Genomic DNA, 27,679 nt, shown 5'->3' with positions numbered 1-27,679 from the left:
AAAGTTAGCAGTAAATTGCACAACTTCCAGCTCATCGCTACGCTCGGTGACTATTAACAAGCTGGAAGGCGCTCAGGGAAAAATATAGGGGAGAAGGGAACACCCTCGAATTGTTTGGGGATCGCTGATGTTATGCTTCTGCCGCTGGGATCATGGCTCCCTTTGGAAGGAATTTATTAAAAACACGGCATAAAAACAGGTAAAAAAGCTTGCGTGCGCGGAGGAAAAGGGAGGGGGATACGGGATGGAGCTCTTTTATTTTTTTGTTTTTTGGTTCTGTGGGACGGATGTGTTGCTCCGGTCCCACGCAGCGCCGGGAGCTGTAACTTCGGGGCTCACCTGCGGCCGGGAGCCCGGCCGGAGGCAGCAGGGTGGCGAGCGCGGGGGAAGGGGCGCTCCGTCCCACTCCCCTGTCGGTCTCTCTCCTCTCGGGTCTGGCACATTTGAGTCCCGAAAAGCATTTTCAGCAAAGGGAACGTAAGTTTTTCTGACTTTGAACCCACGCCAGCACGAACAATTGAAGTTCCCCCGTGATAACAAGGTGAGGCTGGGCCGGGTCTGAGAAGCGACGCTGGCGACCCCCAGTGAGGGTCCTGAGGGCGGCGGGAGGTCGGGGGGACCTGGAGCCTTTCGCCTGTGCCGGGAAAAAAACTCTCTGAGTTTCTTACGGGAGAGCCGAGCGGAGCTGCGTCCAGCCGGGCCCTCCGCATCGCCTTTCCCCAGGCGGGGGGAGAGCCGCTGAGGATCAGCCCCGTCCCTTCACCCATGTTCTAGCTCTAAGTCTGGAAGGCAGGAGAGCTTGATCTTCCAGCGTTGGCAAGGGGGGAGCTTTTTAGCTAACCTTTAAACTGGGCCGGACTTGAACAACTTTCTTTTTTCCTTTTTTTTTTTTTTTTTTTTTTTTTTTTTTTCTCCTTTAGAAAAATGTGCCAGGTGACAGTTGTGGTCCCTGGGTTGGCTCCTGCGGAGTTTTATTTTTTTATTCATTTTTTAATTTTTTTTTTTGCAAGGGACTTTGCCCCTCTGTGCATGCTTCCACATGCCACACACGCAAACTATTGAAAGAAAAAAAAAAAAACAAAAAAACAAGAAATAGCCCCGTGTGGAGTTATGTAATCATTTTAAGTGTAAGGATGCCACTGAAGTTTTTAAGAGTAACTTTGCTTGGAGTGAACATGCTACTTTGAACCCCGTGGAATTTAGAGTGGCTAAACCCATCCTAGCTAAGGTTGAACAGGAACAACAGCGAAATTGTTTTTCACTTTGGCTCAGTGAGAAACTCAAAAATCATTTTTAATCTCTTCCTGGTTTGACTGGTGTTCTCCGCTAAAATTTGGCTCTTGTTTAGGGGTCGGCAGGGGAAAATCTTTTCCCGAGGGAATGTGATCTGGCCTTAAAAGTGGCATCAGAATGTATTGTTTTTTATTCCAAGGGCAGGTTTTGGCTTTTAGATTTCCCATTTGATAAACTGAAAGTTATTCTCATAGTGGGGTTGTGTGAAAATATTCAAGTATTGTATGTAGTATAAATCAGAAAGACTGTAAACAGCTGAGGTTTAAAAAATAAGACACTGTTTTAGAGTTATTGATATCATGTGTTACCTCTTATCATGTATATTTTGCTGGGAGTTCCAGGAGCAGAAATATTTTGAAGTACTTTTTATACGACTATTCAATGTTCATATACTTCAGAAAGATCTACTTGAACTTCTACATGAAATTGCTTTTACATAGAGCTATAATTTTATTGCCATTTAAGTAGAAGTTTTGCTAGTGGCATCTATTACCTGAATAACTGAGTTAAATCACAAAGCACAGTTTCCCACTGTTAATTAATCTGTTTCTCTTTTGGACGTGTGAAATATCTTTAGACTATTTGCATCAATCTCACTGCATTTGCTGATGTGATACTCTATTCCTCAGGAAAAGAAACTCATAATCCAAAATTTTTTAAGAGCCAATAAAAATTCAAATACCAAAGGAACCATTACAGTACAGAATATCTAGCATTTTCTTCTCATTTCCCATTTTCCTTTGACCCCCCACCCCCCCCCCAAAAAAAAGGCAATAAAAGAAATGAATGCCTTTATGAGCAAACAGTTGCTGTGGCAATAAGAATAAGAAGGGGCTGAAACTTTGAAAATCTTGTGGCCACAGTTAAGAGGGAAATAAATCAAGGAAAAAAGTAAAATACATAATTCTGAAACTTGCTATTGTCTTTTCAAATATTCAAATTTTGATGTATTTAATGCTAACTTCTGATACTGACTTTTGAGAATTAAACTTTATTTATCCAACTAGTAAATGGATCTTGTAGTATGATTACTGAAATAATTCTTTTTTTCATTTGATAGCCTCTTTACCAACTCATTTGAAACCATGAAAAAGAAGTCAGTTGATCAGCTTGTCAGTGTCTTCAAAAAAGCTGTTGTAAGAGAAAAGTTACCAAGGGGGAATACAGGAATAGCAAACTCTATCCTCTCTCCCCTTCTTCCACTTTGAATTTTCTCTAAAAGTATGTAATGAACATTAATTACATGCAAATATAGCACCTGGAGATAAACAAATGAGAAGTAAATTCTGTTTGCAGTAGGAGGAGATAAAGCTAAGTTAAATGGCTTAGTGAAGGCAGCAAAGGTAGTTGGAACAAGAGCCAGAAGGAAAATGAAGGAGTTGCAGTCATTTGCTCAGATAACAAGATGACACCTCTGTAATTAGTGCTTGTCTTGCAGCATTGCCTAGAGGTTCCAGTACAGGTTCAGAACTCTGTTTTGCAGTAGACTCTTCACATCCAGGTCATAAAATGTCAGTCTCTAATTCAAAGAGTTTAAAAAAAAAGGTTTACTCTAATTTTATCTGTGTGTATGAGGAATTTCATCAGGAAGCAAGGGGATGTTGGCTGTGATGCCATAAGTCTTTAAAGAAAGAAACTGATATTAAATTTCAGGAAGACAAAACCTGTACTGAACTGCTTCTAGCATTTGGAAGATCTGTGGGAGTTACTCTCTTGTGCTGAAATCTACCTCAGTAAAGAGACAACAGAAGGCCTTGGTTACCATTCAGCCCCTATTTTATTTGATTTCAGAGGAGCAGCCACTAGGAATGTAACCCTAGCATACTTTTCTTGGCCAGAGGGTGATATCTTGATATCTTTTCCAAGACTTGCAAGGAGTTTTTATACTGTTCTTCAATCTCTAATGACATCAAGAATAATTATAGTCCCTAGAGCGTGTATGTACTTGTTGACATTGTCCCCTGGAGAACAATACACCCAAAAGGTAGCAAGGCCATGCCCCACCCATCTATGAATTCCAACTCTGTTCAGTAGGGACAGACCGTATCCTCTAAGACAATAAAGAAAAAGGGGCAGTTTCCTGAAGGACTAAACTTCAGCAACATGAATAAACTCAAGAAGATAATTTTTTTATGCAGATATCTTAAAGACACTATGCTTCGGAAGTGTGTGATGTGATGAAATGCTTAGCCAAAAACTGAGGTACATAAAGTATTAGTTCTTTGCAGATAAGGTCTGGTATTGAACTAACACATTAGACTGCACAGAGACAAAACAGCTCTCTATCCAAATATGAGCAATGAATACAAAGTGTACTGTGTTTATGTACCAGTGTTTCACATTGTATGCAGTTTCCTGGTTGCTAAGTAGAAGATGAATCTGTGCCCCACGGATTTTCTTAGGATTAGGATTTCTTTATCCTCAGGTGCTAGATTTGGTCAGTCTTACATTCATCAGTCATATAGATATTTCAAACTTTATCCATCTTCTCAAGGATATCTGGATCTATCATTGTCTTACCTGCCCTGTGATCTCATAACAATAACTGACCCCATTGCTATTTTTCTTTTATTATACCACTTCATTGAGTTTTTCACATAGATCTTACTCAAACTTGCTGAAGCCCTACTCCATGCAAGCTGTTGACCAGGGTAGTAGACATCCAAAAGGGAGAGCACACAGAGAGTCTTTCTTCTTTGTATGGATGTCCTAGATGATGCAGGGCTATTCTGTTAGGCACAGGTGGCTTGAGAAACACTTCTGCCAGCGTAATTCAGGCTGATCCTGAGTTTACCACAACTATTAGTATGCTCTGTTGACATACAATGCATCTGAACCCACAGTACTGTTTGATGATGAAACAATTGTATTATAAATCTATTATTACTTAAATGTATTTATTGCTTTTATGGTTCCTTCCTGATTTTTTTTCACCTTTTGCCATCAAGGTCTCGTTTCCACAGCCATTAGCATAGTGTTTCTGTTTAGTAGGCAATCATTTACTTTGTCTACTTTTTTTGTTTTCCTCTCTTTAACCATCTAATCTATGATTCAGATGTAGAAAGAATGACCGTATGTATCCATTCATTCATATAGATATAGATAGAATTCCTCCTGCCCTGAAAGTCAGAGGCCCCTCCCCAGCGAGAGTAACATTCAATTGGTCCCTGAGGATTTCTATTGCAATGTAAGACAATGAATTAGATTAGAGACTTCATCTATGGGATGCTGACCTACCATTACCATGTTCCCTCCCTTCCTCCCTCCCTCCAGTAATTTTGCATCATACCTAGTTAGTGCGGTATTATTCTGAACCTTTCTATTGCTTTACACTTCAGTACTCTGCTGTACATTTGTCTAAGACTTGATGAAGAAAAACTGGTTTTCGTCAGCATTTTGGCTTGGACAGAACATGATATTGGAGATCAACCACTTATCTGAATGAACTGTTTGTGATCCACACTGTAAGTCTTACTGTACCATGTGAGGTGTCTAATACTTAACTTCTTGGATGAGCATTTCTCCAGGAAAGTCCACGTGAAGCTATAAATGTGCTTTTTGATCCAAAACTACTGGACATTTGGTATGTATGTTTGAGTGAGGGGGAAGGGAAAGGGGGACAGTAGGATGAGCGTATAAAGGCTTATTTAGAATCAATTGCATTATCCGTTTTAAGCTTGAAAAGATGGTGCTTGTTTGGTAGTGATGGAAAATAAGCTTCTCCTTGTTTTTACTTTTCTTAAGAAAGAAATGCATTACTGAGCCATCAAACAAATTATTTTTTTAGCCAGAGTTCATATATTATAATTACTTTTTTACCTCTGGCTTGTCAGTTTTGTCTCAGGGGTCAAAATGATTGCATACATTTTCTAGTAATCTTCATACATATTTGTTCACTTTCAGGAAAAGCTTTTTGTCTAGCAAAAGACTAATCTTATTTCTGAAGAGTTAATTATCTACTATTCCAGGAGGGCAGACAGCAATTTCATACCAGCGGAGTAAATAAAATGACTAATAGAAGTATGTAATACTACACCATCTAAGGAAAGAGCTTTATATAGGTTAAGTTGGAGCTAATTTGAAACACTGATACTATGTGCAGTCTGAGAAAGCACACACATACAATGTATGGGCTGAGAAGGCACACTTCAGACAAAGAAACATGTTTTTAGTAATATAGAAGAAAATCTTTCTAGGCAGTGGTAATTTCATATTTTACTAATGAAAAATGAGTATTTGCCATGCAAGAAAAAGACTAATTTGATAAATGTGGTGATTTCAGTAGAGAAATATGTTTCTAGAGATGGGAAATTACTTTTTAATATTCTTATATCTATTAAAAGTCAGTGATAGTCACGTAATAGAATATTATAGTTTGTAAGTTTTAACATAACAAATGATGTACAAACGTGAGTTAGTTCCTCCAACTTCTGTATTTAATACATAGGTAAAAAATAATGGTAATAAAAATATGGTGCAAGATACATATTTTACTTAAGACCGCACACACATCAAACGAAATGTTAGAATGAACTTTGGACATGTTGGTACCCATTTGTGTACATAGACGACTGAGCTATCAGCACTTACACTATTTCTCTTACATGTTATGTTACTCTACAGACTGACTTTCTGTCTTCTTCCCCAGTGTTATCGTGCTAGCAGTTCCACAAGTATCACATAGAGCACAACAAAGTAAAATGGGTTCAGGATGATGAACAGAAGGAAAGAATGACCAACAAAATGAAATTAAAAGGAAAAATAGTTGGCTAAGTTTATTTGTTAAACAAATACCAGAATCATCCTCCTCAGATAATAAACAACTGCAGTTCATTGTAATTCTTGGGTAGGTAAGATGGCATTTTACAGACAATTATCATGCTGAATTCTCTGAAAGTTTCTGTGAGATCAATTTGTGTCTGATCTACTTTGCATCATCTATTTCATGCCTATGTCTCATTAACAAAAATTACATAGAATTGGGTGCAGGATAGTTGGCATGCAAATGATGGTGATGGCTTTTTACCTCCAGGACTGTACATTTTCCATGGAACTCCCAAATTCTTGCAATAAGAAATGAGAAAATTTCATACATGATTTCTCATGCATGTATGTTACACATACATATAAAAGCCAAAAACTAGTTTTTAATTGAGAATGTTGCAGATTTTGGAGACTCTTACTAAAAATACAATTTGTTTTTAAAAGTACTGAGCACTTTTCTGGATCTCACCTCAAGGAATTACCAAAATTACTCACTGGTCACCTTTTCCTGTCTTGGCCTATCCAGAAATGCACTTAAGGAGCACGTGTTGTAATAGCTATAATGATACAAGCTTGTTTATGACCTCAGACAACTGATAAGCATACCTAGTTTTCCTCAGCTGTAATTTAGGGCCTAATGCTTGCATGCCTCAGGAGAATATGTGGGACATGACTAGACAGTGAAAAATTCTGTGGAAATGCAGGGTATTAAAGCAAGGCAGTGGGAGAGGTATGAATAAAATCTGGGAGTTCCTTATTTCTAATCCTTGTACAGTCCACTAGACCTGTCTGTCACACAAAGAAATAAGAATGCATAGTGGATTATTTAGATTTCATTTCACGTTTCATGACTCACTTAGGAGTTTTTAAGGGTCTAAAATTTTTCATAATATTAATATGTCCTGTGGGGAGTGACGTGGTTTTGTGGGGTGAAGAAAAAGAAATAACCTTTGAAACCAAAACTAAGAATGGAAGGTCTTCAGTAGTAATGACAACAAAGTTGTCATGTAATCATTCTTTTATAGCTACAAAACTTAAAGCTTGATCGCATGAAGAGAGAAAGAAAAGACACTGCAACTGAAAGAAATTTTTCCACAGAAAGTTTGGCAGATCTCTCAAATGCCTATTATATAAAGATGTGTTTCTATTTCACTAAGTTTTTCATTCATTTTTCTGCCTGAGCATGTTTACATCTGTCAGATTGAACCATCTCATTTTTGTGCATTAGTGTTAGAAGTAAGAAGCGAGGCTACCGATCCATGTTGTAAACCTGTAGGTGATGTAAATCTCGTTTTCCTAGTATTTTTTTTTTTCTTCACTTGTTTATTCTACTTTTGTTAGCTGCTTAGAAGTGATAGGAGGAAGATAATAACGATTATATTATACAGATTATACAGAGGTATTTGCTATAAAGGAAATGCATAAATACCAACCTCCTTTTTTGAAGGTAGATTGTGTCAGTTTGGTTAATCTGCTTTCTTTGTTCTCCACTTAATGTAGGGAATTTTGGGTTATGAATTTCCTATTATGCTGGAAAAAAATCATCTCTCCAGACAAGATATTTATTTTGCTCTCATTTTAATAATACAAAAGTAATAAGGCTTAGATTAAAAATGGAAATGCATAACATTCAGGGGCTAAATCAGGTTTATAAAAGTGTAATAATAATATATTGCAAAAATTTTGTTTTGGTCAGATATGTTTACCTTAATTTAACTTGTAAGGATGCATGACATCAATGGAATCATGTGGTTGAGTGAAGACTACTAATTTTTAAGGCAATCTGTTCTTTTGTCTTGACCCTGCAATTTACTCTGTGTTCAAAGACTTCTTCGTTCATATTACTTTGTTTTCCCTGACCTTTTCCAAATTCAAAATAACATTAAGTCTCATTGAAGGTGGTTTCCATTGTTAAAACACTTTATATGACAAAAAACTTAAGAGAAAAAGTCAGGGCACTGTTTTGATAGCATATATTGTGCCTAATTTTTCATAGGAAGGTATCAAATTCAGATTCAGATTACTGAGCAAAGTCTGACTTAGTGATATTTATAAATGAAGAATCATATCATGGTCCATCCAATGGATAGTCAGGAGATTACCACATTGAAAAATAAGCTGTGCCTGAGAGAATATGGATCAGTTCAGAATACAGGAATTAAAAAAAAAAAAAAAAAAAGTGTGCTGTATCTAGCTGGATTGGGTTAGTCTGTTAGTGTCAGTGAAATTTTCAGCTGCTCTTGTTTTTGTTGGCTTTATAATCAGCAAATTGGTTTGCTAAAATGTATTTTCACTTGGACATTACCTGTTGACAGACTTCTTCTGTACTGACTGCTAAAGCACTAAGTGTACTTGTTCAACTTGATTATTGTCTGTATCTCTCAGGGCCACTTTGCTGTCAGTATCCTGTTTTAACATACCCAGTTAAAAAAACCCAAAAAATTTAGATTTGCTATGGACTTTCCTGAACTTTCCTAGAGTTTTAGTGCTTTAAGGTCTTGGTAGATAACTAAACACATTTGTTTACTCACAAAGGCCATTTCATGTATCAGACAAAGATGTAGTTATTTTTGGAAGTGCAAGCATGTCACTGCATGCATGTGGATGGTCATAGTACTGGTTACTGACACTCAGACTGTCCATTAGATTCAAGTGCACAGTAAAGCAAAAAGGTGAATTTCAACTTAGTCAACTTGAGCCATTGAACATTTATGCATCTATTAATCTCAGCACTCTTTGTAGTTAATGTATATTTTAGATGTATACACTTCCAGAGGGCAATTCATTCAGACATCTATTTTAGTACAGGATTAATCACCCCTGTGGAGGTGCCTATCTTATGCCACTGATTAAAGAGGAAGGTCAGAAAATTGTCTTTGACTACACATCTACATTTTACATAGCTAAAGTGAGATGAGCTGAGCTCCACCTCAATCACTTTCAAAGGAAAAGACTTCATGAAGCATGCGCAGACCTTATAGCACATCTATTTAATTGTCTTTTGTACCTTTCATTTTAGTAATTAAAAAGGGAATAGTAAATAGAGAGATGAATTACAGATGGGTAATGTATGATTAAGGGAGAACCATCCTAATAGCATGGATGCTATTCCTTACTCCTGCCACAAAATTCCGATGTGATTCTGGGCAAGTCACGTTAACCGCAGCTTACAGAAGTGGTTACTCACTGCATGTTCCTCATTTTATAATTCCATACCCTGTAATATGTTTTGCACAAGAGCTGAGCAGAGGAAGCTTAGGGATATCATGCTTTGGACATCTCTATAGATATCGGTTCAGTTAACTGGACTGGGAGCTAAAATGAATAAATAGTTTGGCTTAACTCTTTTTGAGTTTTGGACCCTTCTGTCCCTAGGAGAGAATGAAAAGATAAATTAAGTAATGTGTCAGTTTATGAAACAGTTGAATATCTAGTGATAGAAGGCATAGTAAAAAATTAACTTCATTAATTAAATTAATTACTTTTAAATTTAAATAAAATTAATTAAATTTTAATTAAATTAAAATTAAAGCCATCTTTTGCAAATGGTAGTATCATACATAGGACAGAAGACATAGAATAAACAGATACTGAACAATAGTAAGTAATAAGGGTTAGATTTATGACAGATGCTTTGATACTTAGATCTCATTGTAATCACCTAAGACTAGCATTAAATCTTCTGATATTCATTAAATTATTATTATTAAAACCCACACTAGTAACATTTTGATTGACAGAATTTTCCAGTCACTTGTACTATCATTATGTCTCACACCAGAGTGGAAAATTCTGGTTATAAAACTCCCTCACACTCTTGCACAATTAAGAAAAAAACAGCCTTTCATCTTTCTGAGCTATGAATTCGTATTCAGCAGTACTGTCCAGAGCACACAAGGTGCAGTCAGGTTCCCTAATGACCTGAACACACCTGTGAGATATCCGCTCTGGCGGCCTCAATATGTATTTGTGAGGGAAATTCTGACTTTTTTTTTTTCTAAACTGAATTTTTCTTTTCTGAACTGAAATTCTCTCAGTGTTTCCTTTTGACACTGTTCCATTTTGTCTGTTTGCGCAAATTACTTACATAACTCAAATACAAAGAATTGTGTTGAAGGGAGAAGGGGATCAGGCTCTTGATTGTCATTCTAATTAATACTACGATGTGTTATGCGGTGGACATCTAACAGTACTAACAGTAAATACTTAAGTCCTGCCCTTTTCTTTATGCTTCTGCCTATTTTATGTAAGTTTTTCCTGACCTTGTGGTTTCAACAAATCCTGTTAGGAGTTAAACTCTTCCATGGCACTTTTTGTGGAAGTCTAGGTGCCCACGAGGGGATTATGAATTTCAGAAGCAGGGAAAGCATGTGAAAGTGTCTGCAAAGCCTCAGTGCTTTCTATGACAGGAAATCTGGAGTACTGTCATGCATTCAGTGAGATGGGGGCCAACATAAGTAAGAGAAGGCACCTTGCTGTGGGTATGCTGAATTGAATTTGTCTTGGTTGAACGAAGTAGCATGGAAAACTTCAATAGTGCTTCCAAAAGTTTGAGTATATATTGAGCATATTTCTTTTCATGAAAGTGTTTGTGCATGACAGGCCCATATTTAGTATATAAATGCATATATGGCAGTTCGTGCTCTGTGTATCGTGTAATTCATATCTATAGCTAAAAAAATAGACTGTCATACACCTTATTACTGGATTAACTTGTATCAACTGCATCTAAAGATCAATAAAATATATTGTCTATCCCATCATTATAAATAATATCTGCAGAAAGACATTTCTGCAGATTGCATGAATGTGCATCAACATATTACAAAACTTGGCGCCTACAAGAGTTCTTTTAAAGTCAGAAGTGACAAACAGAATGTGAGCATGCCATGTAAGAGTTCTATTCATGTATATTTCTCTAAACATCACAGAGTTGTTTTCATGGCAGAAGGAAGTATGCCTTCAGTTATTTATCACTGTTTTATCCATTCAGGTTCTGCCATGTACAGTCAGAATTAAACTTGTCCTTTTCAAGCTATAAAGTCATCTATGTTGCTCATGTGTTGAAAACATCCCAAGCTGCAAAGATGTTTGGATATGTGAAATAAAGAAACATTAGGTTCATTTGAATGTTGACTCAGTTTGACTTTCCATGAGTTGAAGACAACATATACTTTGCGGTGTCTTTTTGGTGTCATCGACTTCTTGGGATAATGACTATTCTGCCACAGAAACATCTTGCAAAACTAGCCCCATAATGTCTTGGATCTGCAATAGTCTTTGGCTACAGACACTTCTGTGTGTGATATCCCTTCAGCTGCATGAACTTTTTGAATGTTTTTTTTTATTAAAGTGTTTGGTCACTTTCAGGTGGGTTATCTCAGACAATTTAACAAGGCCCTTATCTTTATGACCCAATTCATTTGATGTGAGTGAAGTGTTTAGAGTGAAGTGGACCCATCTGGATACCAGAGAATATTTATGTGAGGATTCATAAATGAGTTTTTCTTAAATTTAACTAAGGACAAGAAAAATTGAACTTACGACAAAAGTTTTTAAAGCAGTTTAGGAAAAAATAATAAAAAAAAAATTCTTGTACTCACCATTTCGGTTTCCTGATGTTTTGGAAGAAACTTCAGGCTTACATCATGACCAGTCAAATATTTTAGGATTTACATGTCTTTTTTATCTGAATCATGGGACATTCTTCCACTGGGGCCAACTTCCTTTATCTTTTCACTGCTAAAATGTTTTGTGTGCTATCAGACACCACTCTTTGGTATTCTTCACCTACTCTTTATTCTTCACATTAGAGCAGACAATTTCCTCTTGATCTTTATGATATAGCATTGACCTTGCTTCCAGACAGCAGTTCCTCCCTTTTTGCCTTTCCCTTCTCTTGCTCAACTGTCTAGAACTAGTTTTGCAAGCCCCTTTGCCATCTTTAGCATATCCATCACTAGGGCACCTACTAAGGTTAACAATTTATTTGCTCAGTAGCCTCTTCAGAGAGGATGAAGAACTTTTTCAGAGGCCCTATCAGCCCTTCCCTGGGGCTACATATTGAAGCATTCATTGATAGGTAATTTTAGGAAATTACTTGAAAGCATAAGCTGCAAAATCTCCCAGATTGTAAATGGGAATTAAATGCTACAGTTTTATTTTCAAAAATCCAAGTCCACTCTTCTTGTTAGTGTAATTATGTATTTAGTACTGAATTTAGCCCTTTTAATATTGAGTCCACTTTGTCAGCTCATCTTTTTACCTTTCATCCGTTCAAACACTGTAAGTAATGGAACACATTTTGTAATCAAGCTAACTTTCAAAAAGCTCAAGAAATCAATTTGGGAAAAAAAAACAACAACAAAAACTGATTGGAAATGAGTTTCTGGTAGAATCCCTTTTGAGGCAACATTTTCAGTAGACTTTAATGAAATCAAGCCAAATGGAGAAAATCATACAGTATAATTTGAAAATGGTTTAAAGTCTGTAAAATATACTGCAATTAATACAAAAGAAAATTGAAACCCATTCTTACTCCTGGCAAACTGTAAATATATGCATATATATACAATAAATAGATAGTTAGATTAAGATATATTATGATGGCTGCTCCAAAATTAATTCCTTCTATATTATTATGTTGTCCCACAATGTCAGAGGCAGATGGTGGTGGTATGACCGCAGAGGTTGAATCTTCCCACCAATATTCCATTACATTTTGTTGCTGTGCAACAGATGGCAGCAGAGGGGCAAAATGGACAAAAGGATGCACAGCATCCTTTGGGGTAGGAAACTTCTGGATTTGGGATAGAAAACTTTCATTTTTCCTGGAACCCTAGCAAACTATCAATTCTGACCACTGCATCACAACTCTGACAAAACTGAAGGCTCAAGCTTACAGTCAGGCCAGAAAAGAAGACAAGCTTTCTCTAGAAGCATGAGAATGTCAGACCACAGAGCACATCACTAATCTTGACTAGACTGTCCTACCACACCCTCTCTATTGATGTTTTCTGACTTCCATCTGTTGGAGTCAATGAAAAATGGACTGAGTGGGTAACATTATCCAACTGCCATAATGGCTGTTGCCTCCATTGGTGCAGATTTTTGCAAATGAAGCATGCAGGCTTTTGTACTTTGCTGGTGAAAATGGTAGTGCTAATGTTGAAAAATAGTGTTTTCTAGCTGAGAATTTGCTCTACCAAACACTGTTATTGTGTTCTTTGCATCTCTTGTAGTTTCCATGGAAATAAACAGGAAGCATTGCTTTCAGAGTAAGCTATGTGTATATATGTATATATATACATAAATTGTTTTGAAAGATTTTTAGATGTGCAAAGTTAAGAAAGCAAATAGAAAATATCAGATTTCTGGCTGCTGATATGATTAGACTTTGGGTTTTTCTGGGGAAAAATATATATATGGGTACTATAATTTTATAATACACAGTAGTTTAGATTTTAAATAACCAAACATGATGTTTGATAAGATGGTTGAGCAGGTCCATAGGCTTGCTGTGGCAGAAGAGGCATTCCTAAAGCCCACATACCATGCTACTTGACATACTCAGCAATCTTTGCATTGACGCCCATTATCACCTGACACCATATGACTTAACTCAAGGATCAATGCTCAAATGTATGTATGTATATATACATATATATATACATATGCATATACATTTCACAGGTAGTCATCAGATTACCTACCACTTCATGAAATTCTAAGTTTTGCAGTTGCTAACCTAAAAAATTGAACTTTGCAGTAAAATAGTATTTAGGATCATCACTTGTCTCAAATAGTTGTAAGCGTTTTTGTATACTGTAAGGATGGGCTTAAGGTGTTAAAAAAATCAATAAATAAAATAATACTGATTCGTATGATGTTTCTTTTCAAAATCATGAGCACATGCTCTGAAATTCACCATAGGCTGCTATGGAGCAGCCACAGCAGTAATTAAAGTCATTATCTTTAAAGAAAAGACTGTAAGGAACAGAAACATTTCTTTGCTCTGTTCATGTTCTGCTCTGCTCTGCTCATGTTCATTTTGCTCTGTTCTGAGACTCTGTTCATCTTGAGGACTTGGTGAAAATAAACCAAGTCCATCTGGACTTTGTTTTCTTTCACTGTGAATGAGGTTAGCAAATGTTCCCACATGCAGCCACTGAGAGTGGAATTCTTTGAGCCGTACTCTATGTCTAAGGGTTCATAAGATGGTAACCATTATAGTCTCCTTTAGCCCAGGGAGTATCAGAAAGGTGGCGTGAAATCTTATCATTTACTTGTCTGCATCTTGTTCCTTTATTCAACTTACTTTAGTATCACTGGTGTGTGTATAGTGCACTTTGTTCTTGTTCTGGCATTCCAAGCCCTGCCTCAGAATGCTTTGTGTATTTTTTCACTGAGAAAGATGTCAACAAACCCCAGGGGGGGATATAGTATACGTTAGCTTTTCAATGAGAGCTGAACACAATTTCATACAACAACAATAACAAAACTAGTGCCTACAGCTCCTGGAATTCCCCTCGTTTCTTTTAATGTCAAAAGCTTGTAAACAGCCAAGGTGATTCTAAAAGACGGTTTAAAAAAATTCTAGTGGGAGAATTTAGATAATCTAAATTTCTACTGTAATAGCAGCTCTTAACTTTGTCGTCTTGAAGCTTTTGTTTTAAATTAACTATACATATTTCTTGTTCTTCTGTAAAGTGACGAAATTGTAGACACATTCTGGACATTTTTAATAGAAGCCTTTTAAAGATTCTACAGTTTAACCGGTGCTTCAGTATACACAAACATGTAAACTTGATATATACAGAGAGTCATTCTGGCAATATAGTGAAATTTTCATGGTAGCTAAAAAAAAACCTAGCATCTGCACTTATCAAGTAGTAAGAGCAACCCACTGCTCAAAGTCAAAATACAACATTTACTGTATTGGTGTTCCTAAAGTTTGCATGTTGTTTACTAACATTGAGGAATTTGAAAATGTCTGACTTCCTGTTCCCCCCATCATGGTGTAACAAATGGTTTCCAATGGATATGTTAGTGTTTGTTTTGGCTATGGAGCTCCTTGTGGATCTGCCATTCCTGTATGACACCTGTTTCCTCAGTGGCATTGCAATAGACACATCAAAGCATGTTTTCTCAGTAAAGCAAATTGTTAATACTTTTGTCGTTCATCTTGGAAAATATTTTGGTATACAACTAGCTCTGTTCTTTTCTCAAGCCTCCACTGTGTCAGGCCATCACAAATATGGACCCAATACGATAAGCACATTACCTGCTGTGACAATTTGTGTACAAGGAAAGTTACTCACTGAAATTCCAAACATTTTTTGAATAATATCCACTTACCAGTCTTATGACTTTGAATATACAATGCAGAAAGGATGATTTGTCTGACAGGAAGGAAATTTAAAGCATAGTTTATAGGAATGTGTACCCTTGGGGAGATAAATGCTTTCTGAAGTAAGACTGAAGAAAAAGACAGCAGCAGATGAAGTCTTCATCTGAATGGAGACTGCAGCCATTGCACTTGACTCTAGCTTAAGTTATTGCAAAGTAAACAGGGTAAGGGGCAGAGCTAATAAGCAAAAGAAAGTATACAGAACTTTTGGTTAACTCTGATGAAAATCTGCCCTTGGAATTTGCAAAGGAGATTTTGCAAAATATTATCTGTCAGAGTTACTGGTGTTACTGTGTCATTATTAAACCTTTTTTTTCTCCCGAAATATCATCTGCCATAACTTTTGCAAGGTGGATTTTCAGTCCTTGTTGGTCCTTTTTGTGGGATGCTTTTATTTCTTTTATATAAGTTTTAGGTAGTATGAGTTGATGTGGTTTTTTTCTCTTTAATTTTTCTCAAATATTGGTCCCCATTTATGTTCCTTTGTCCCAAACAGTGCAGTTATTAGAAGGAAGAACAGTTTCTCTTGAGATTTTTGCCAAAGTTTGAGGCTTAAATTCAGCAAGAATTCTCTTGTGAATGACTTACTTACAGTGAGACAATTAAGTTGAAGACCTTTATATTTTAAACTATCATAATTTTTTTTTTGTTATGTAACTATAGCAGAACAGTACTATCTCATACAAATTCAGTTACTTAACTGAAAATTGTCATACAGCACTAATATAGTGTAAAATGTTTGAATGAGCAGAAATTTCTACTGTAAATCATTGATGAATTATAATGTGTGTAATTTTATACAAAAGCAAAATGAGGTGATAACATTCCTCTGAAGAAGGGAGTAAGGAAATAGTTATAGTTTTAATTGCAAAAATGATAATTTTGATAGAACAAAATTCTCAGCAGCTGTTGCTAATTACAGTGTTTCATAAAGGCTTCCTGATTCTGGAAATCTTACTGAGTTAAAAATTTACACATTTAAAAAGGAATTGCAAAATGCACATGAACTGGTAGTGAAAGAAGCATGTGGTACAAAGCTGGTTTGAATAGCCTCTATTTAAATCATTTTCTTGTTTAAAACATCTGAAATATTATGATTAGAGCATCCAAGCTATCATGTATATGCATATGTTTGAAAAAAGTCACATGAATATCTAGAAACCTTATTTCCTCATTTGTTTTTAATAAATGCCTATGTGCATTTCTGTAAAGGAGTAAGCTATATCATAAAACAGCATTAATAGATATAGAAACAGATGGTAAAGAGAAATTTAAATTATCTATTTTCAAATAATTACTTTGCTTTCACAAGTTCTGTCGTGTTCTTTTTGAGCATTCCTGTAGTATTAGGATTACACTAACTACCTATAATGAGTTTTTCTATCTGTTATTATCATTGTTAAAGAGCTCCTTGCCAATATACCTTTTAACTAGATACTGCCATTGCATTAGTGTCATGCAAAAGAGAAGAAGGAGCAAGATTCTGGCACCTCATACTAGAAATTTTTATCCCCTACATGAAACAGATATAACTGCAACATTAAATTAATATTTCTGAATTTTTATTTATTTATTTATTTAGGAATCGATGAAGGGGAATGGCAGTGTTGTTAGTAAATAGGCTGTCTTGAATCCCTAAGGCTTTGGAGTAATTCCAGCTTCCCTGCGTGGTGAGAGGAGATACTTCCTCATTGCTGCCCTTAGGAAAATCAGAAGCATGTAACAAGCTACTTAGATGGGAGGTATACTGAGTGTAGGGAGGGTTTGGCCTTTCTTTCTGAATAACTCTTCAGAAGGTGATAGAAAGCTGAGCAAAAAGGTGGACTAAATTTGGATGGTCTAAATAAAATTTGTGTGAACTTTCAGTATTTGTTTCCCATTGCTTTCATTTGTCTCCCAAAGGTTGAAAGTCTGACTTCAGTTTCCACATGGTCTGTGGAACCTATTCTCAATTGATTTAGTGTTTAAAATCACTTTGTTAAAAATCCGTATTGATCAAACTAAGTTAGATATGCAATACATGGCACCAATATGTCCATTTGTCACAAATCTCATCGGTAAATATAAACATAGCCTAAATAGATATACATATATTCAGAATTATTGTCCACTGCTTCATATATGTTTTCTACATATACATTAATCTATTGAGATCTTGATAAAGAATAAGAAGAGCAATTTCATTGTCACTTCTAAACATCATGTAGAGGCTGATAAACTACTTAGTTCTTATATACCTGCACGCACAAGTGTTATGAAAAGCTCTGAGATGACAAGTATAGCGTGTGTCCCGTGCAGGTTGTTTGCATCAGAGTTGCGTTTATAATATTGGCCTCTTCTTACTTCCAACAAGTAAATATAATTAAAAGCTATCATACTGTTTTGTAGTTATGGCTTAGATCTGAGGCACAGAGATAAAAATCTTTATTAGCAAGTGCCCAAATAAGGGATGTACTTTCTGCCTCCTTACGCTCTGAGGAAGCACTGAAGGGTGCCAAGGAAAGAGAAGACCGTAGCACACTTGTCAGAATCCAGATGGGCAAATATGTCACCTCAGCAGCATGCTCAAAGGCCCTTTGAAACACCAGGTTATTAAATGCTCTTGTGGCCACTGTCTCTTGTTTTCTCAGGATACACCAATTGTGTCGTGTCCTTTCCAAAAGAGAGCAAGTGTTTTGGTGACTGAGCCTGCTTGGCCAAAAGATCCACATTGCCCAAAGCAGTAGGCAATAGATAAGACACAGAAGGTCTTTGACAAAGAGCTAAAGCACGCAGATAGAGAGGGGGAAGGGAGAGCCTAATGAGAGAGGTGTCAGGATAGCCCTGCCTGGGCCTGTCTAACACTGGCACTTCCTGCTTCTTAGAGAGCTCCACAGATCTTTCTGGACTCCAGAAAAGCATTGAGGCGGCAGGTACTGAGGGTTTATGCAAGAAGTCATCTTTAAGTACCTGGTAGACAGCAAGAGAGTTGTTTCTTAAGATTATTATTTGTATTCTGTTACATTGTTGCTTTTGATTTGCCCATTGAAAAAGTGAATTGTTCTAGGTGGCATCATGACTAAATGCAGAGTTTTGTTTCACAGAAGTTTCTAAATCATGACTCTTTAGAGGTCATGACAGATGCATACCTACCAGAGAGCACAGGCCATCTGAGGACGCTGTTAGAGCAGCCAGTTAATGATAAACTATCATCTGATTTGCTGCAGGTTAGACTGCATATGCAGGTGCACTGTTTAGGTGATTTATACTGTTTGTATGAGACTGTTCATAACCTACAGTTCTGTTGGTTTGTTTGTTGTTTGTTTTTGCATTGCAAATTATAGCTGTGTTGTGTTGTTTAGCTTTCTGTGTGTAATGTATGTTGAAATGCATTCATAGAAGCATAGCATGAAAAAGGAAAAAAACAGACACATCATGGCATCTGATTAACAGTACTCAAATTCACACATAATAGGTAAAAGCTCTTTTATAGCTGAAAATTAAGATTATAAAATATGATTGCACTAATAAATAGCTGAAAAAATAAAACTAGGCTATTTCACACAACTTTCCAGAATGAAATCTTTGATAGTAAATTTATAAATTATTACCAATTTTACGCATTTTTCAGCCAAAAATTAATATATTGTTTTGTGTATAACTTATGTTCACCAGCAGATTTTTATTGTATTGTATTGTAAGTGAATTCAGTGACTGAGAGGATCCACCTACTACCATTTTTGATCGTGACCGTAATCAAATTTTACTAAGAAAAAAAAAAATTTTCTAGGAAACTTGTCATATTGGTTTAAAATTATTGAAGCATTAAGCAGTAGTGCTGGTAAGGGGCTCACAAAAATGTATTGGCTTTGAAATTTCTAGCCATTACCTAATACTTTTAAGTTACTCAGTTAGTTTAGTTCCTTGGAACAAGTAGATAAAAATTGGAAATATTCTGAAAGGAATTCCATTTTATTTTGATGTGAGAGTATGCAAAAAAATTATTGTAGTGAAGGAAGAGAATAATTTTATCTGTGGGTTAATTTTTCTCAATGAAAAAAAAAAAACAAAAACTATTTTAATGTCAATTATATTTTAGAAACAATGTATTAAGCTTTTATCAATGTAGTGCATAACCAATCTAGACCCAATATAAAATTTATTGAAATTAGTAAGGACAAATGGGTATGTAGGCATAAGGATGTAATTCTAAAAAGAGTAAATTATTTATTTGATTGTCTTGACTGCTTGTAAAGCTATATATTCCATATATAAGGTTGCTAACATTTCCAAGAAGGCAACGGATTACACTTGTATTTATGTGTGGTTCTTTTATGTCAGTCATCTCTTTAGTGAATATAAAAAGTGCTGAAGTTATTTAATATTTTGACTCTGTGCAACATAAGTATGTGTTTTTGTTTTGTCTATACACTGCTGGAATGTATTACTTTTCTTCCCCTAGGCCTGAATATTAAATTAATGAAGTGTATATCTGACATGCAACAGTCAAAAAGCAGGAGGCATAAAACTAAAAATGAAAGCAAACAAAATATAATCAAAATTTACTTTTCACCATTCTAAAGTTTAAATTCTCACCTGTTTCTGTGCAATAAGTGACTCTGCTGGGGAAAAAAAAAAAAAAAAAAAAAAAAAAAAAAAAGATCTGCATATTACCACTATCATCAAGGCCTTAAAATTATGGATTATGGATAGTTAGTACATTTCAATGGCCACTTCAAAGATACAGATTTCAAATGTTTTAAAGACTTTACAGCAACAGCAGTAAATGTTTTTTTTTTTTTTTAATGAATAAGTTGCCCAGATGGTTTTGAAGAAGCTCTTACTGAAACTGTTATTCAAGAAAGCCAAGAAAGCCAAACATTTTAACATTTTAACTAGATAAACAGCTGCTCATGAGTTATTAAAAAATGACATTTCCTTTGCTTCCTTTACAAAACTGCAGGATGCAAAGGTTAAGGAATCAGTAAATATGATAAGCTTTCCTCTTTTTTTAAATGACCCTCTAAAAGCAGATCTCATTGCTGAATATTGTTATTTTTAATATTAAATTTCAGGGGAAAAAAGAAAGAATCATTTTACATTCCTGTTACATTTCTCTTGAACAATGAACCATAATGTGATTGGATTACTTTCACATGTATTTAGCTGCCTGAAAATGAGATATTTAGTTGAAGGTGATCACATGGATCTCTTGTAGTTAACAAAACAGAGAAAGTTTCATTTGAATTTTCATACCAAAGATCATAGGTGGTTTAGATTGTGGAGGTCTTCTCTTCTTTCATGCCAAGGAGGAGCTTTGGTAGCAGATTTATACTGACTTAAGCTCCGGATTTCTAAGTGAGATGAAATGTACTTGATATATGTAGAATCTGCCCTCTATTTTCTATAAAGAAAGCATACTTAATAAAAGATGATTCCTAGTACTAGCATCTTCTTGCATCCTAAAACAACTCCTTCATAATTGTTATGCTGTGACAGACAAGCTGAAGTTTCATTTTGGGGAGTGGGAGGGCATAAATTGGGTTGTGTTGATTAAGGAATTACAGAATTAATTTTACTTAAAAGGATCATGGTGTGCCACATCTGTTTACTACTTTATAGTGGAAGATAATAAAGAACACCTTTGATTTTTTTTAAATATATTAGAATTCCATAGTACTGTAAGAGTATAAATGACACATTAGTTCATTTTGGATTAAAAAGCATAATTAAAAATATAGTAATGCTGCTGAATAAAAATGAGGATAATATATGTTGTGACAAACATGGAAAAAATAATGACAAATTTGCACTTTACAGACCTATTTTGATCCTATAATTAAAACAGTGTTCAGATTTTTTTCTTCTTTTCTGCAAAAGGTGAGAGTATAATTACAAATATATGTTATATGCATTGTACGCACATGTATGGAAGTATATATCTGTGTGTATAAGCTACTTGAGTCCTCTGTGCACCAGTATTTGGATAAATTTTCCATTCTTGTGGTGCTACTATTAGTTAGACTTCAGTATTTTAAATATGTAAACATGTATACTTTTCTATGAACAATTAAAGAAAAATCCTTCCAAAGAAAGCTCAGCATAGAGTCTGGCTGGACAAGTGTGCTGTAACTGAAAAAATATTGTGGATGGGGGGAGGAGGATGAGCAGCTAGAAAATTAGAAAATTTTCTACATATTTTATATCTGTATTTGGGTAAAGTTTGCAGAGATCTTGTAGAAATTGCTTTCCAATAAATGTATCTTTCCATCAGAAGCATGCTGAACCCCTGCTGAAGTCAGCAGCAAGTCCATATCAAAAATGTGTATAACATAAGTATTTATCAGTACACAAGTGCAGTGAGGTTATCTGTGGGTTTTTAAGTTTTTTCTGAACATTTACTTATATCACAGAGAGAAAATGTCTTCATATACAAACTTTAAATGAACCAGAAGGAAAAGAGAAAGTAAACTTCTTTGTAACTCAGATAATCTCTTACACACTGAAAAAAAAACAAAACAAGAGAGAGACAATGTATCAATCATTGAAAAAAAAGAATGAGAAAAAATAGGAAGAATTTCCATGTGTGAACAGATTGTGTTAAGACTCTCAGAAGAATGGTAAAAGACCAATATGACATTCATACCCTAAAATGTATTTATTGATTATGAAAAGCAACAGGGAAAACATGTTCTGAACTTACTGCTTCAATGTTTCAGTCTAATATTTCTGAAATTTTTAACACCCATTGCATTTTTTAATTTTTCTGTCAGTACTTTTTCAAGCTGAAATTCAGTGACTGGTAGTACAGTTTTATTTTTATGTCAGTTACTTGTATGGTAGTAGGAAACATTGTTTGAGACACTATTTTTGACAATTCATTTTGCCATTTTCTGTGTCTGCCATAAATTCTTCCATGTTTTCTTAAATAGTCTAGGAAAAATGCATTTTTCTTCTGAATACTAGTTTTAAAAAATAATTGCAATAAAATCCTGAAGTAAGAGGGAATTATTGAAGTGAGAAAATGAAGTTATCATTCTAACAAAACACAGATTTTACAGAAGAATATTCTAAGACTTGAAACAACAGTTTGATAGAGTTCTCCTGTATCATGATACTAATAAAATTGCTCTGGTAGGTTTTTTCAGTATTCATTTCCAGTCTCCTGTCTCTTGAGGGTTATTGCCTTCTGGTCAGAGTGGCACCTATAGCTGAGTCAATCATAGTTCAATTTAATGGACTGTAGTTTTTCTCCTCTGTTGTATAATACTTAAGAAAAATGAAATAAGCTATATTGCTTTAATAATTATAGGTTGTAACCTATTAACACAATTAACCTAAGTAAAACTCCATTCCTAGTAAATCTCAAAAAAGAAAAATCAACTAGAAGTGTCCTATAAATGAGTAGTTCTAGATAGGAAAAAAAAAAAAAAAAGAAAAAAAAAGTGTGGTATTGAATCCTTAGAATACCATGGACATTGTCATTATCATTTTCAGGCTTCCTTGTCAGACTGGATTAAACTGGAAGCGATACCAGAAAATCCAAAAAAATGTGCATTACCTCAGAGAACTTGTTATTTTTATCATTTTAGGCAAGAGGCCTAATCACCAATTCCAAACAAGTGTGTGGAGGCTAGAGGATAGGAAACTCCTGGACATCACATCCTCCTCTCCTTTTAGCCATATTTTCTCCATTTACCATGGCCCCTGATGGTATAGAACTCAGAAGGAGATAAATTTTAAAGTTAGCTCTAAAACAGGCACATCCAACCATGACTATTGGCTGCATGAAGCCTTGGACATCTAGTAATGTGGCTTCAAATTTTAAACTTCTAACTTGGAGTGATTTTTAGTGATATTTTGAATGAGTCAGTTTGCATAACTCAAGTACAGACTACGTAGGCAACAGCAGAACATGCGGAGGGAAAGGCACAGTGCAGGACTAACTCCTCCTCTTGTGTCCACCACACATACTTGAATTGAAACTCATGTGTATTATAATTATATTATATTTATAATTATATTTTTATTATATTATATTATAATTATATTATTATATCCCATAAAATCCTTCTTTCCAAGTTGGAAATGCATGAATGTGATGGGTGGACTATTCAGTGGATGATGAACTGCTCGTAAGATCGTAGCCAAGGAGTAGTGGTCAATGGCACGCTGTGTGGGTGGAGATCAGTGACAAGTGGTGTCCCTCAGGAGTCAGGACTGGAACTGATATTAATATCTTCATCAGCGACATTAACAGTGGGATCAAGTGCATCCTCAGCAAGTTTGCAAATGACACCAAGGTATGGAGTGCAGTCAACATGCCTGAGCAATAGATCTTTTTTACCGTCAGGTTCTTTTAAAATAGTGTTCTATTATCTTTTTCTCATTTTCAACCCTGTTTTGCTGTGTAGTTAGAAGCAAGATTCTTCACTTTAGAAGTCTGAATGGTAGTAAGAGATTACAGAATATTTAATGTGATTAGAGCAGATATGCAGATCTGAAAGTTATGTTAGCTTAGGATAGCTTGGAAATTGTCTTGCTTATTATTAATGAACACTTGTTAAGTCCACAAAAAACAGATGTCACATTTCTGTGGGAAATAACAGCTGGACAAGTAGTAACGTTAGAGCAGTAGTAGAAATTGCTGTGTTTTTCTGTTTCTAATTCCAAACGTATTTTTTAATGTAATTTAAACAAGTATATTGTATGGTACAAGAATATGGGATTTTTTCAGTGTATTGGTTATATCAGAAAACTGGTGGTGTTCATAAAGTCTCTGCCATTTAAATATAATTTAAATTTGGTCTTTTTTCTTTTTTTTTTTTTTTTCCTAGATCTCCCAGCAAAGACATGGCTTCAAATGAACGAGAGATTGTGGTGTGGGTTTGCCAAGAAGAGAAGATTGTATGTGGCCTGACAAAGCGCACAACATGCGCAGAAGTGATTCAGGCTCTGCTTGAGGAACATCAAGCAACATTTGGGGAGAAAAAAGTCCTCTTTGGAAAACCTAGTGATTACTGTATTGTAGAAAAATGGAGAGGCTCCGAGCGAGTCCTTCCTCCTTTGACAAAGATTCTGAGACTTTGGAAAGCTTGGGGAGAAGAGCAGCCCAATTTGCACTTCGTGTTGGTAAAGTCCGATGCTTTCCTTTCATTTCCATTGTGGAAAACAGCTGAAGCTAAGGTAGTACAAAATATAGAAAAGCAGTGGGAACTCAGCCCAGCAAATTACATGAAGATGTTGCCAATTGACAAGCAAAAGAAAATTGTTAGGAAGACATTCCGGAAACTTGCCAAACTTAAACAGGACAGTGTTCAGCAAGACAGAGATAATATGGAGACACTGATTCATTTAATCATATCTCAAGATCATACCATTCATCAGCAAGTCCTTAGAATGAAGGAACTTGATATGGAAATCGAAAAATGTGAAGCAAAATTCCACTTAGACCGTGTTGCCAACGATGGAGAAAATTATGTGCAGGACTCATATTTAATGATCAATCCAAGTGAGGCTGAGCAGCAAGGGAGTAGGGCAGATGATCAAAAAGAGATGCATGATTATTTCAGCAAAAGTGAGGGAATTTTACAGGTTGAAGAGAGACTAAAACATCACAAACAATTAATAGAGAAGCTGTGTGCTGAAATAGAAAAAGAGGTACATGGTATATGCTCAGAAAAAGATGAAGATGTTGTTCATACAGAAGGAGCGACTAATGCTCAGCTGGAAAACTCAGATTTGGACAATGTAAAGTATGAGCTGGAAAAAAGTATGAAAGATGGTCTCAGAATCAATTCATACCTGAGCTGCATTCAGAAAGAACTTACCTACAGGGACTCGCTGCTTCAAAAGAAGGAAAAAGAATATGAACTTCTTACAGAAGAATTTAATTTACTACATGTTAAAGACAACATTGAAGTGAGGCTTCCATCAAACGAGGAGCCGCCTAAGGGCAGTGGCATCTCCAGTAACAGCACTGCAGTTCCTGATTTTGTTCATAGAGTGACTAATTTGGACATAAACGACACTGACTCTGACACTGGAATTAGCTCTACACACAGTCAGGACTCCGAAATAACTTCTGGGGACATGGTACTGTTATCAACATAGTTGAAAACAGTCATGAATTTCTGAGAAGTGGTTTTTTGGAGGACATTTATAAGAATAGACGAGACTTGTCTTGGAAGTTCATCCCTTCAATATGTTAAAAATGTAGCACAGCTCTAGAAAAGTAAACAGTGTCTATGTGCTTAAAAGTGCACTTGTTTTTAAAAGCACAGGTAGACTGGATTAGCTGTGAATGCATTTATAGCTAATACATGCAAGGCTGTAGGCTTTGCTAAATCCAGACAGACTGTTTAGTCTTTGTAATATTGATACTCAGTGAACAGGGGCATTCTGACTTGTTTGGACCAAAAGCTTGTAGATTTGACAACTGTTAATCTTTGAGTCCACCTTTACATCTCTCTTAAATTTTTTGAAAAGTGAGCTAGACATTATATGGAGAGCTTGATTTTCCTTGGCATGAAGCTGCTGTAAAGGAATATATAATCAAGCATATAGACTCTTAAAAATTAATATTTATGATGCTATAAAACAAAAAAGCAATTTTGTTTGTGTAATTTATAATCCAGTTTTGAGTTATTAGGAAGATAATTTCAGAAACACTTAAGTCCCACTTTAGAAATGACCATACTCACATGGATTGTTAATTTCCATTTTCTTTCAGCAGCATCCAACTGCTGGTAAAATTCTTGAAACTCCCACTCTTCTGCTCTTACTCTGCAGTTGCCGTGGTGATGCTATGTGGACACAATTTCTGCCAGCGGGCATGTCAGAACTGCCTGCCTCCTGCTTCTGTGAGCTGATAAATCCCAAACTCACACCTAGCCCCAGGGACATTTTCAGGAAGGCTCTCTCCTGCTTATCTCAACAGTAGGATCTAGTGACTTGGGTCTCCTTAGATCATGACTGTGAAATCAAACATAACATGAGAGACAGGCAGGAACCAGACATTTTTTACTATCTGTTCCCAATGGCCAGGTACTTAAGCTTCTCAGACAGCAGACAGATATTTGGAGCAGGGATACAGACATGTATTTGCTATGTCCTTAATAGAAGGACTTTAGGATAGAGCTAAAGCTGGTCCATTCTATATATCTAATTAAATATTGGGTAACAAAAGGAACAAAAAAGAATAGGAAACGAGATTTTTATAACTATGTGGTTAAGTCAAATGATTTCACTTAGGATGTAGTCATTAATCTCAAATCCTTCTCCAGTGAATGCTGAAAATTCAAAATTAGGTATAGAAGTCTTAGTTACTGAACAAGGTTTCTAACTCTGAGCTAGAAACTGCTGACAGAAAGAACACTGAATAATTTCTGGGTTGCACACTGAGGGTTGCTATGTTTGTATTTTGCAGATCAATTTGTTTAATGCTTTTGAAAATATAATGTAAATCTGATTAAGTGAATTGAATGGAGAAATAGTTACTAAATGAAGTTGAACTCCAAAAGAGTTCAAAGATAGCCTGCAAAAAAGAAGGCTGACAAAGTGAGTGAAACGGCAATACCTAGATAGCATAAAGGTAGAATATTTCCAGATGCACTGCTTTCTTTTCCTGTATTTTCTCCTCTTAAATGTTTGCCAGACAACTGTACTCTGGAATGACAGAATTGTCGGGACTGCTGATTAGCACATATTACATTCAGGAAGAGAGAGAGAAAAAAAAAACACTTTTTCTAAAAAGCTAATTTTTTTATACCTTTCTCTCTTTCTCTCTTTCTTTCTTTCTTTTTTTCTTCTTCTTTCTTTCTTTTTTTTTCTTTATTTTTTTTTTTAAGATTTTTGAGTCCTAGATATTATAGAATTTCTATTCCAAGAATATGTGGTAGTTACCTTAATATATTATTTTGTCTTATGTTTTTATCATATAATGTTATTTGAATACTTCAATAATAATATGTCATATTTAGGCTCATCAGCTCTTGATGAAAACTCAAGTATGCATCAGATATCTTATCTTTGTAATAATTTATTAACGCAACTCAGAATCTTTTGAACTCTGTGATATCACTCTGACAAGTAGAAAACACAGAGCTTTGACTGCTGAGAGCAGGCTAATGTATTCTCTGAGTTCATGTGAATGTAGCTAATAGTTATTTCTACTGAGTCTTTTTTACAAATACTTAGGGGGTAAAAGTTCAAGCAAAAGAATATACATAACTA

The 27,679-nt window shown here is 35.5% G+C and overlaps 1 protein-coding gene across 2 annotated transcripts; it reads left to right on the top strand.

Annotated features, from left to right (window-relative positions):
* RASSF9 (Ras association domain family member 9) lies at positions 1-27,232 on the top strand. Of its 2 annotated transcripts, none has more exons than XM_042816198.1 (2): positions 1-199; positions 24,283-27,232. In XM_042816198.1, exons 1-2 carry the CDS (start codon positions 153-155, stop codon positions 25,556-25,558), a joined length of 1,323 nt encoding a protein of 440 aa, XP_042672132.1. In that variant the 5' UTR covers positions 1-152; the 3' UTR covers positions 25,559-27,232. The 2 variants fall into 2 exon arrangements, with proteins under 2 accessions (XP_042672132.1, XP_042672133.1); XM_042816199.1 differs by lacking the exon at positions 1-199 and adding an exon at positions 445-541.
* The last annotated feature ends 447 nt before the right edge of the window (positions 27,233-27,679 follow it).

Source organism: Centrocercus urophasianus, unplaced genomic scaffold (genome assembly GCF_019232065.1).
Source record: "Centrocercus urophasianus isolate 14NV4802_14NV808 unplaced genomic scaffold, USGS_Curo_1.0 seq_15, whole genome shotgun sequence".
In the NCBI taxonomy this organism is placed as follows: domain Eukaryota; kingdom Metazoa; phylum Chordata; class Aves; order Galliformes; family Phasianidae; genus Centrocercus; species Centrocercus urophasianus.
The sequence above is the reverse complement of the archived record's forward strand: the minus strand, read 5'-3'. Positions and strand labels throughout refer to the sequence as shown.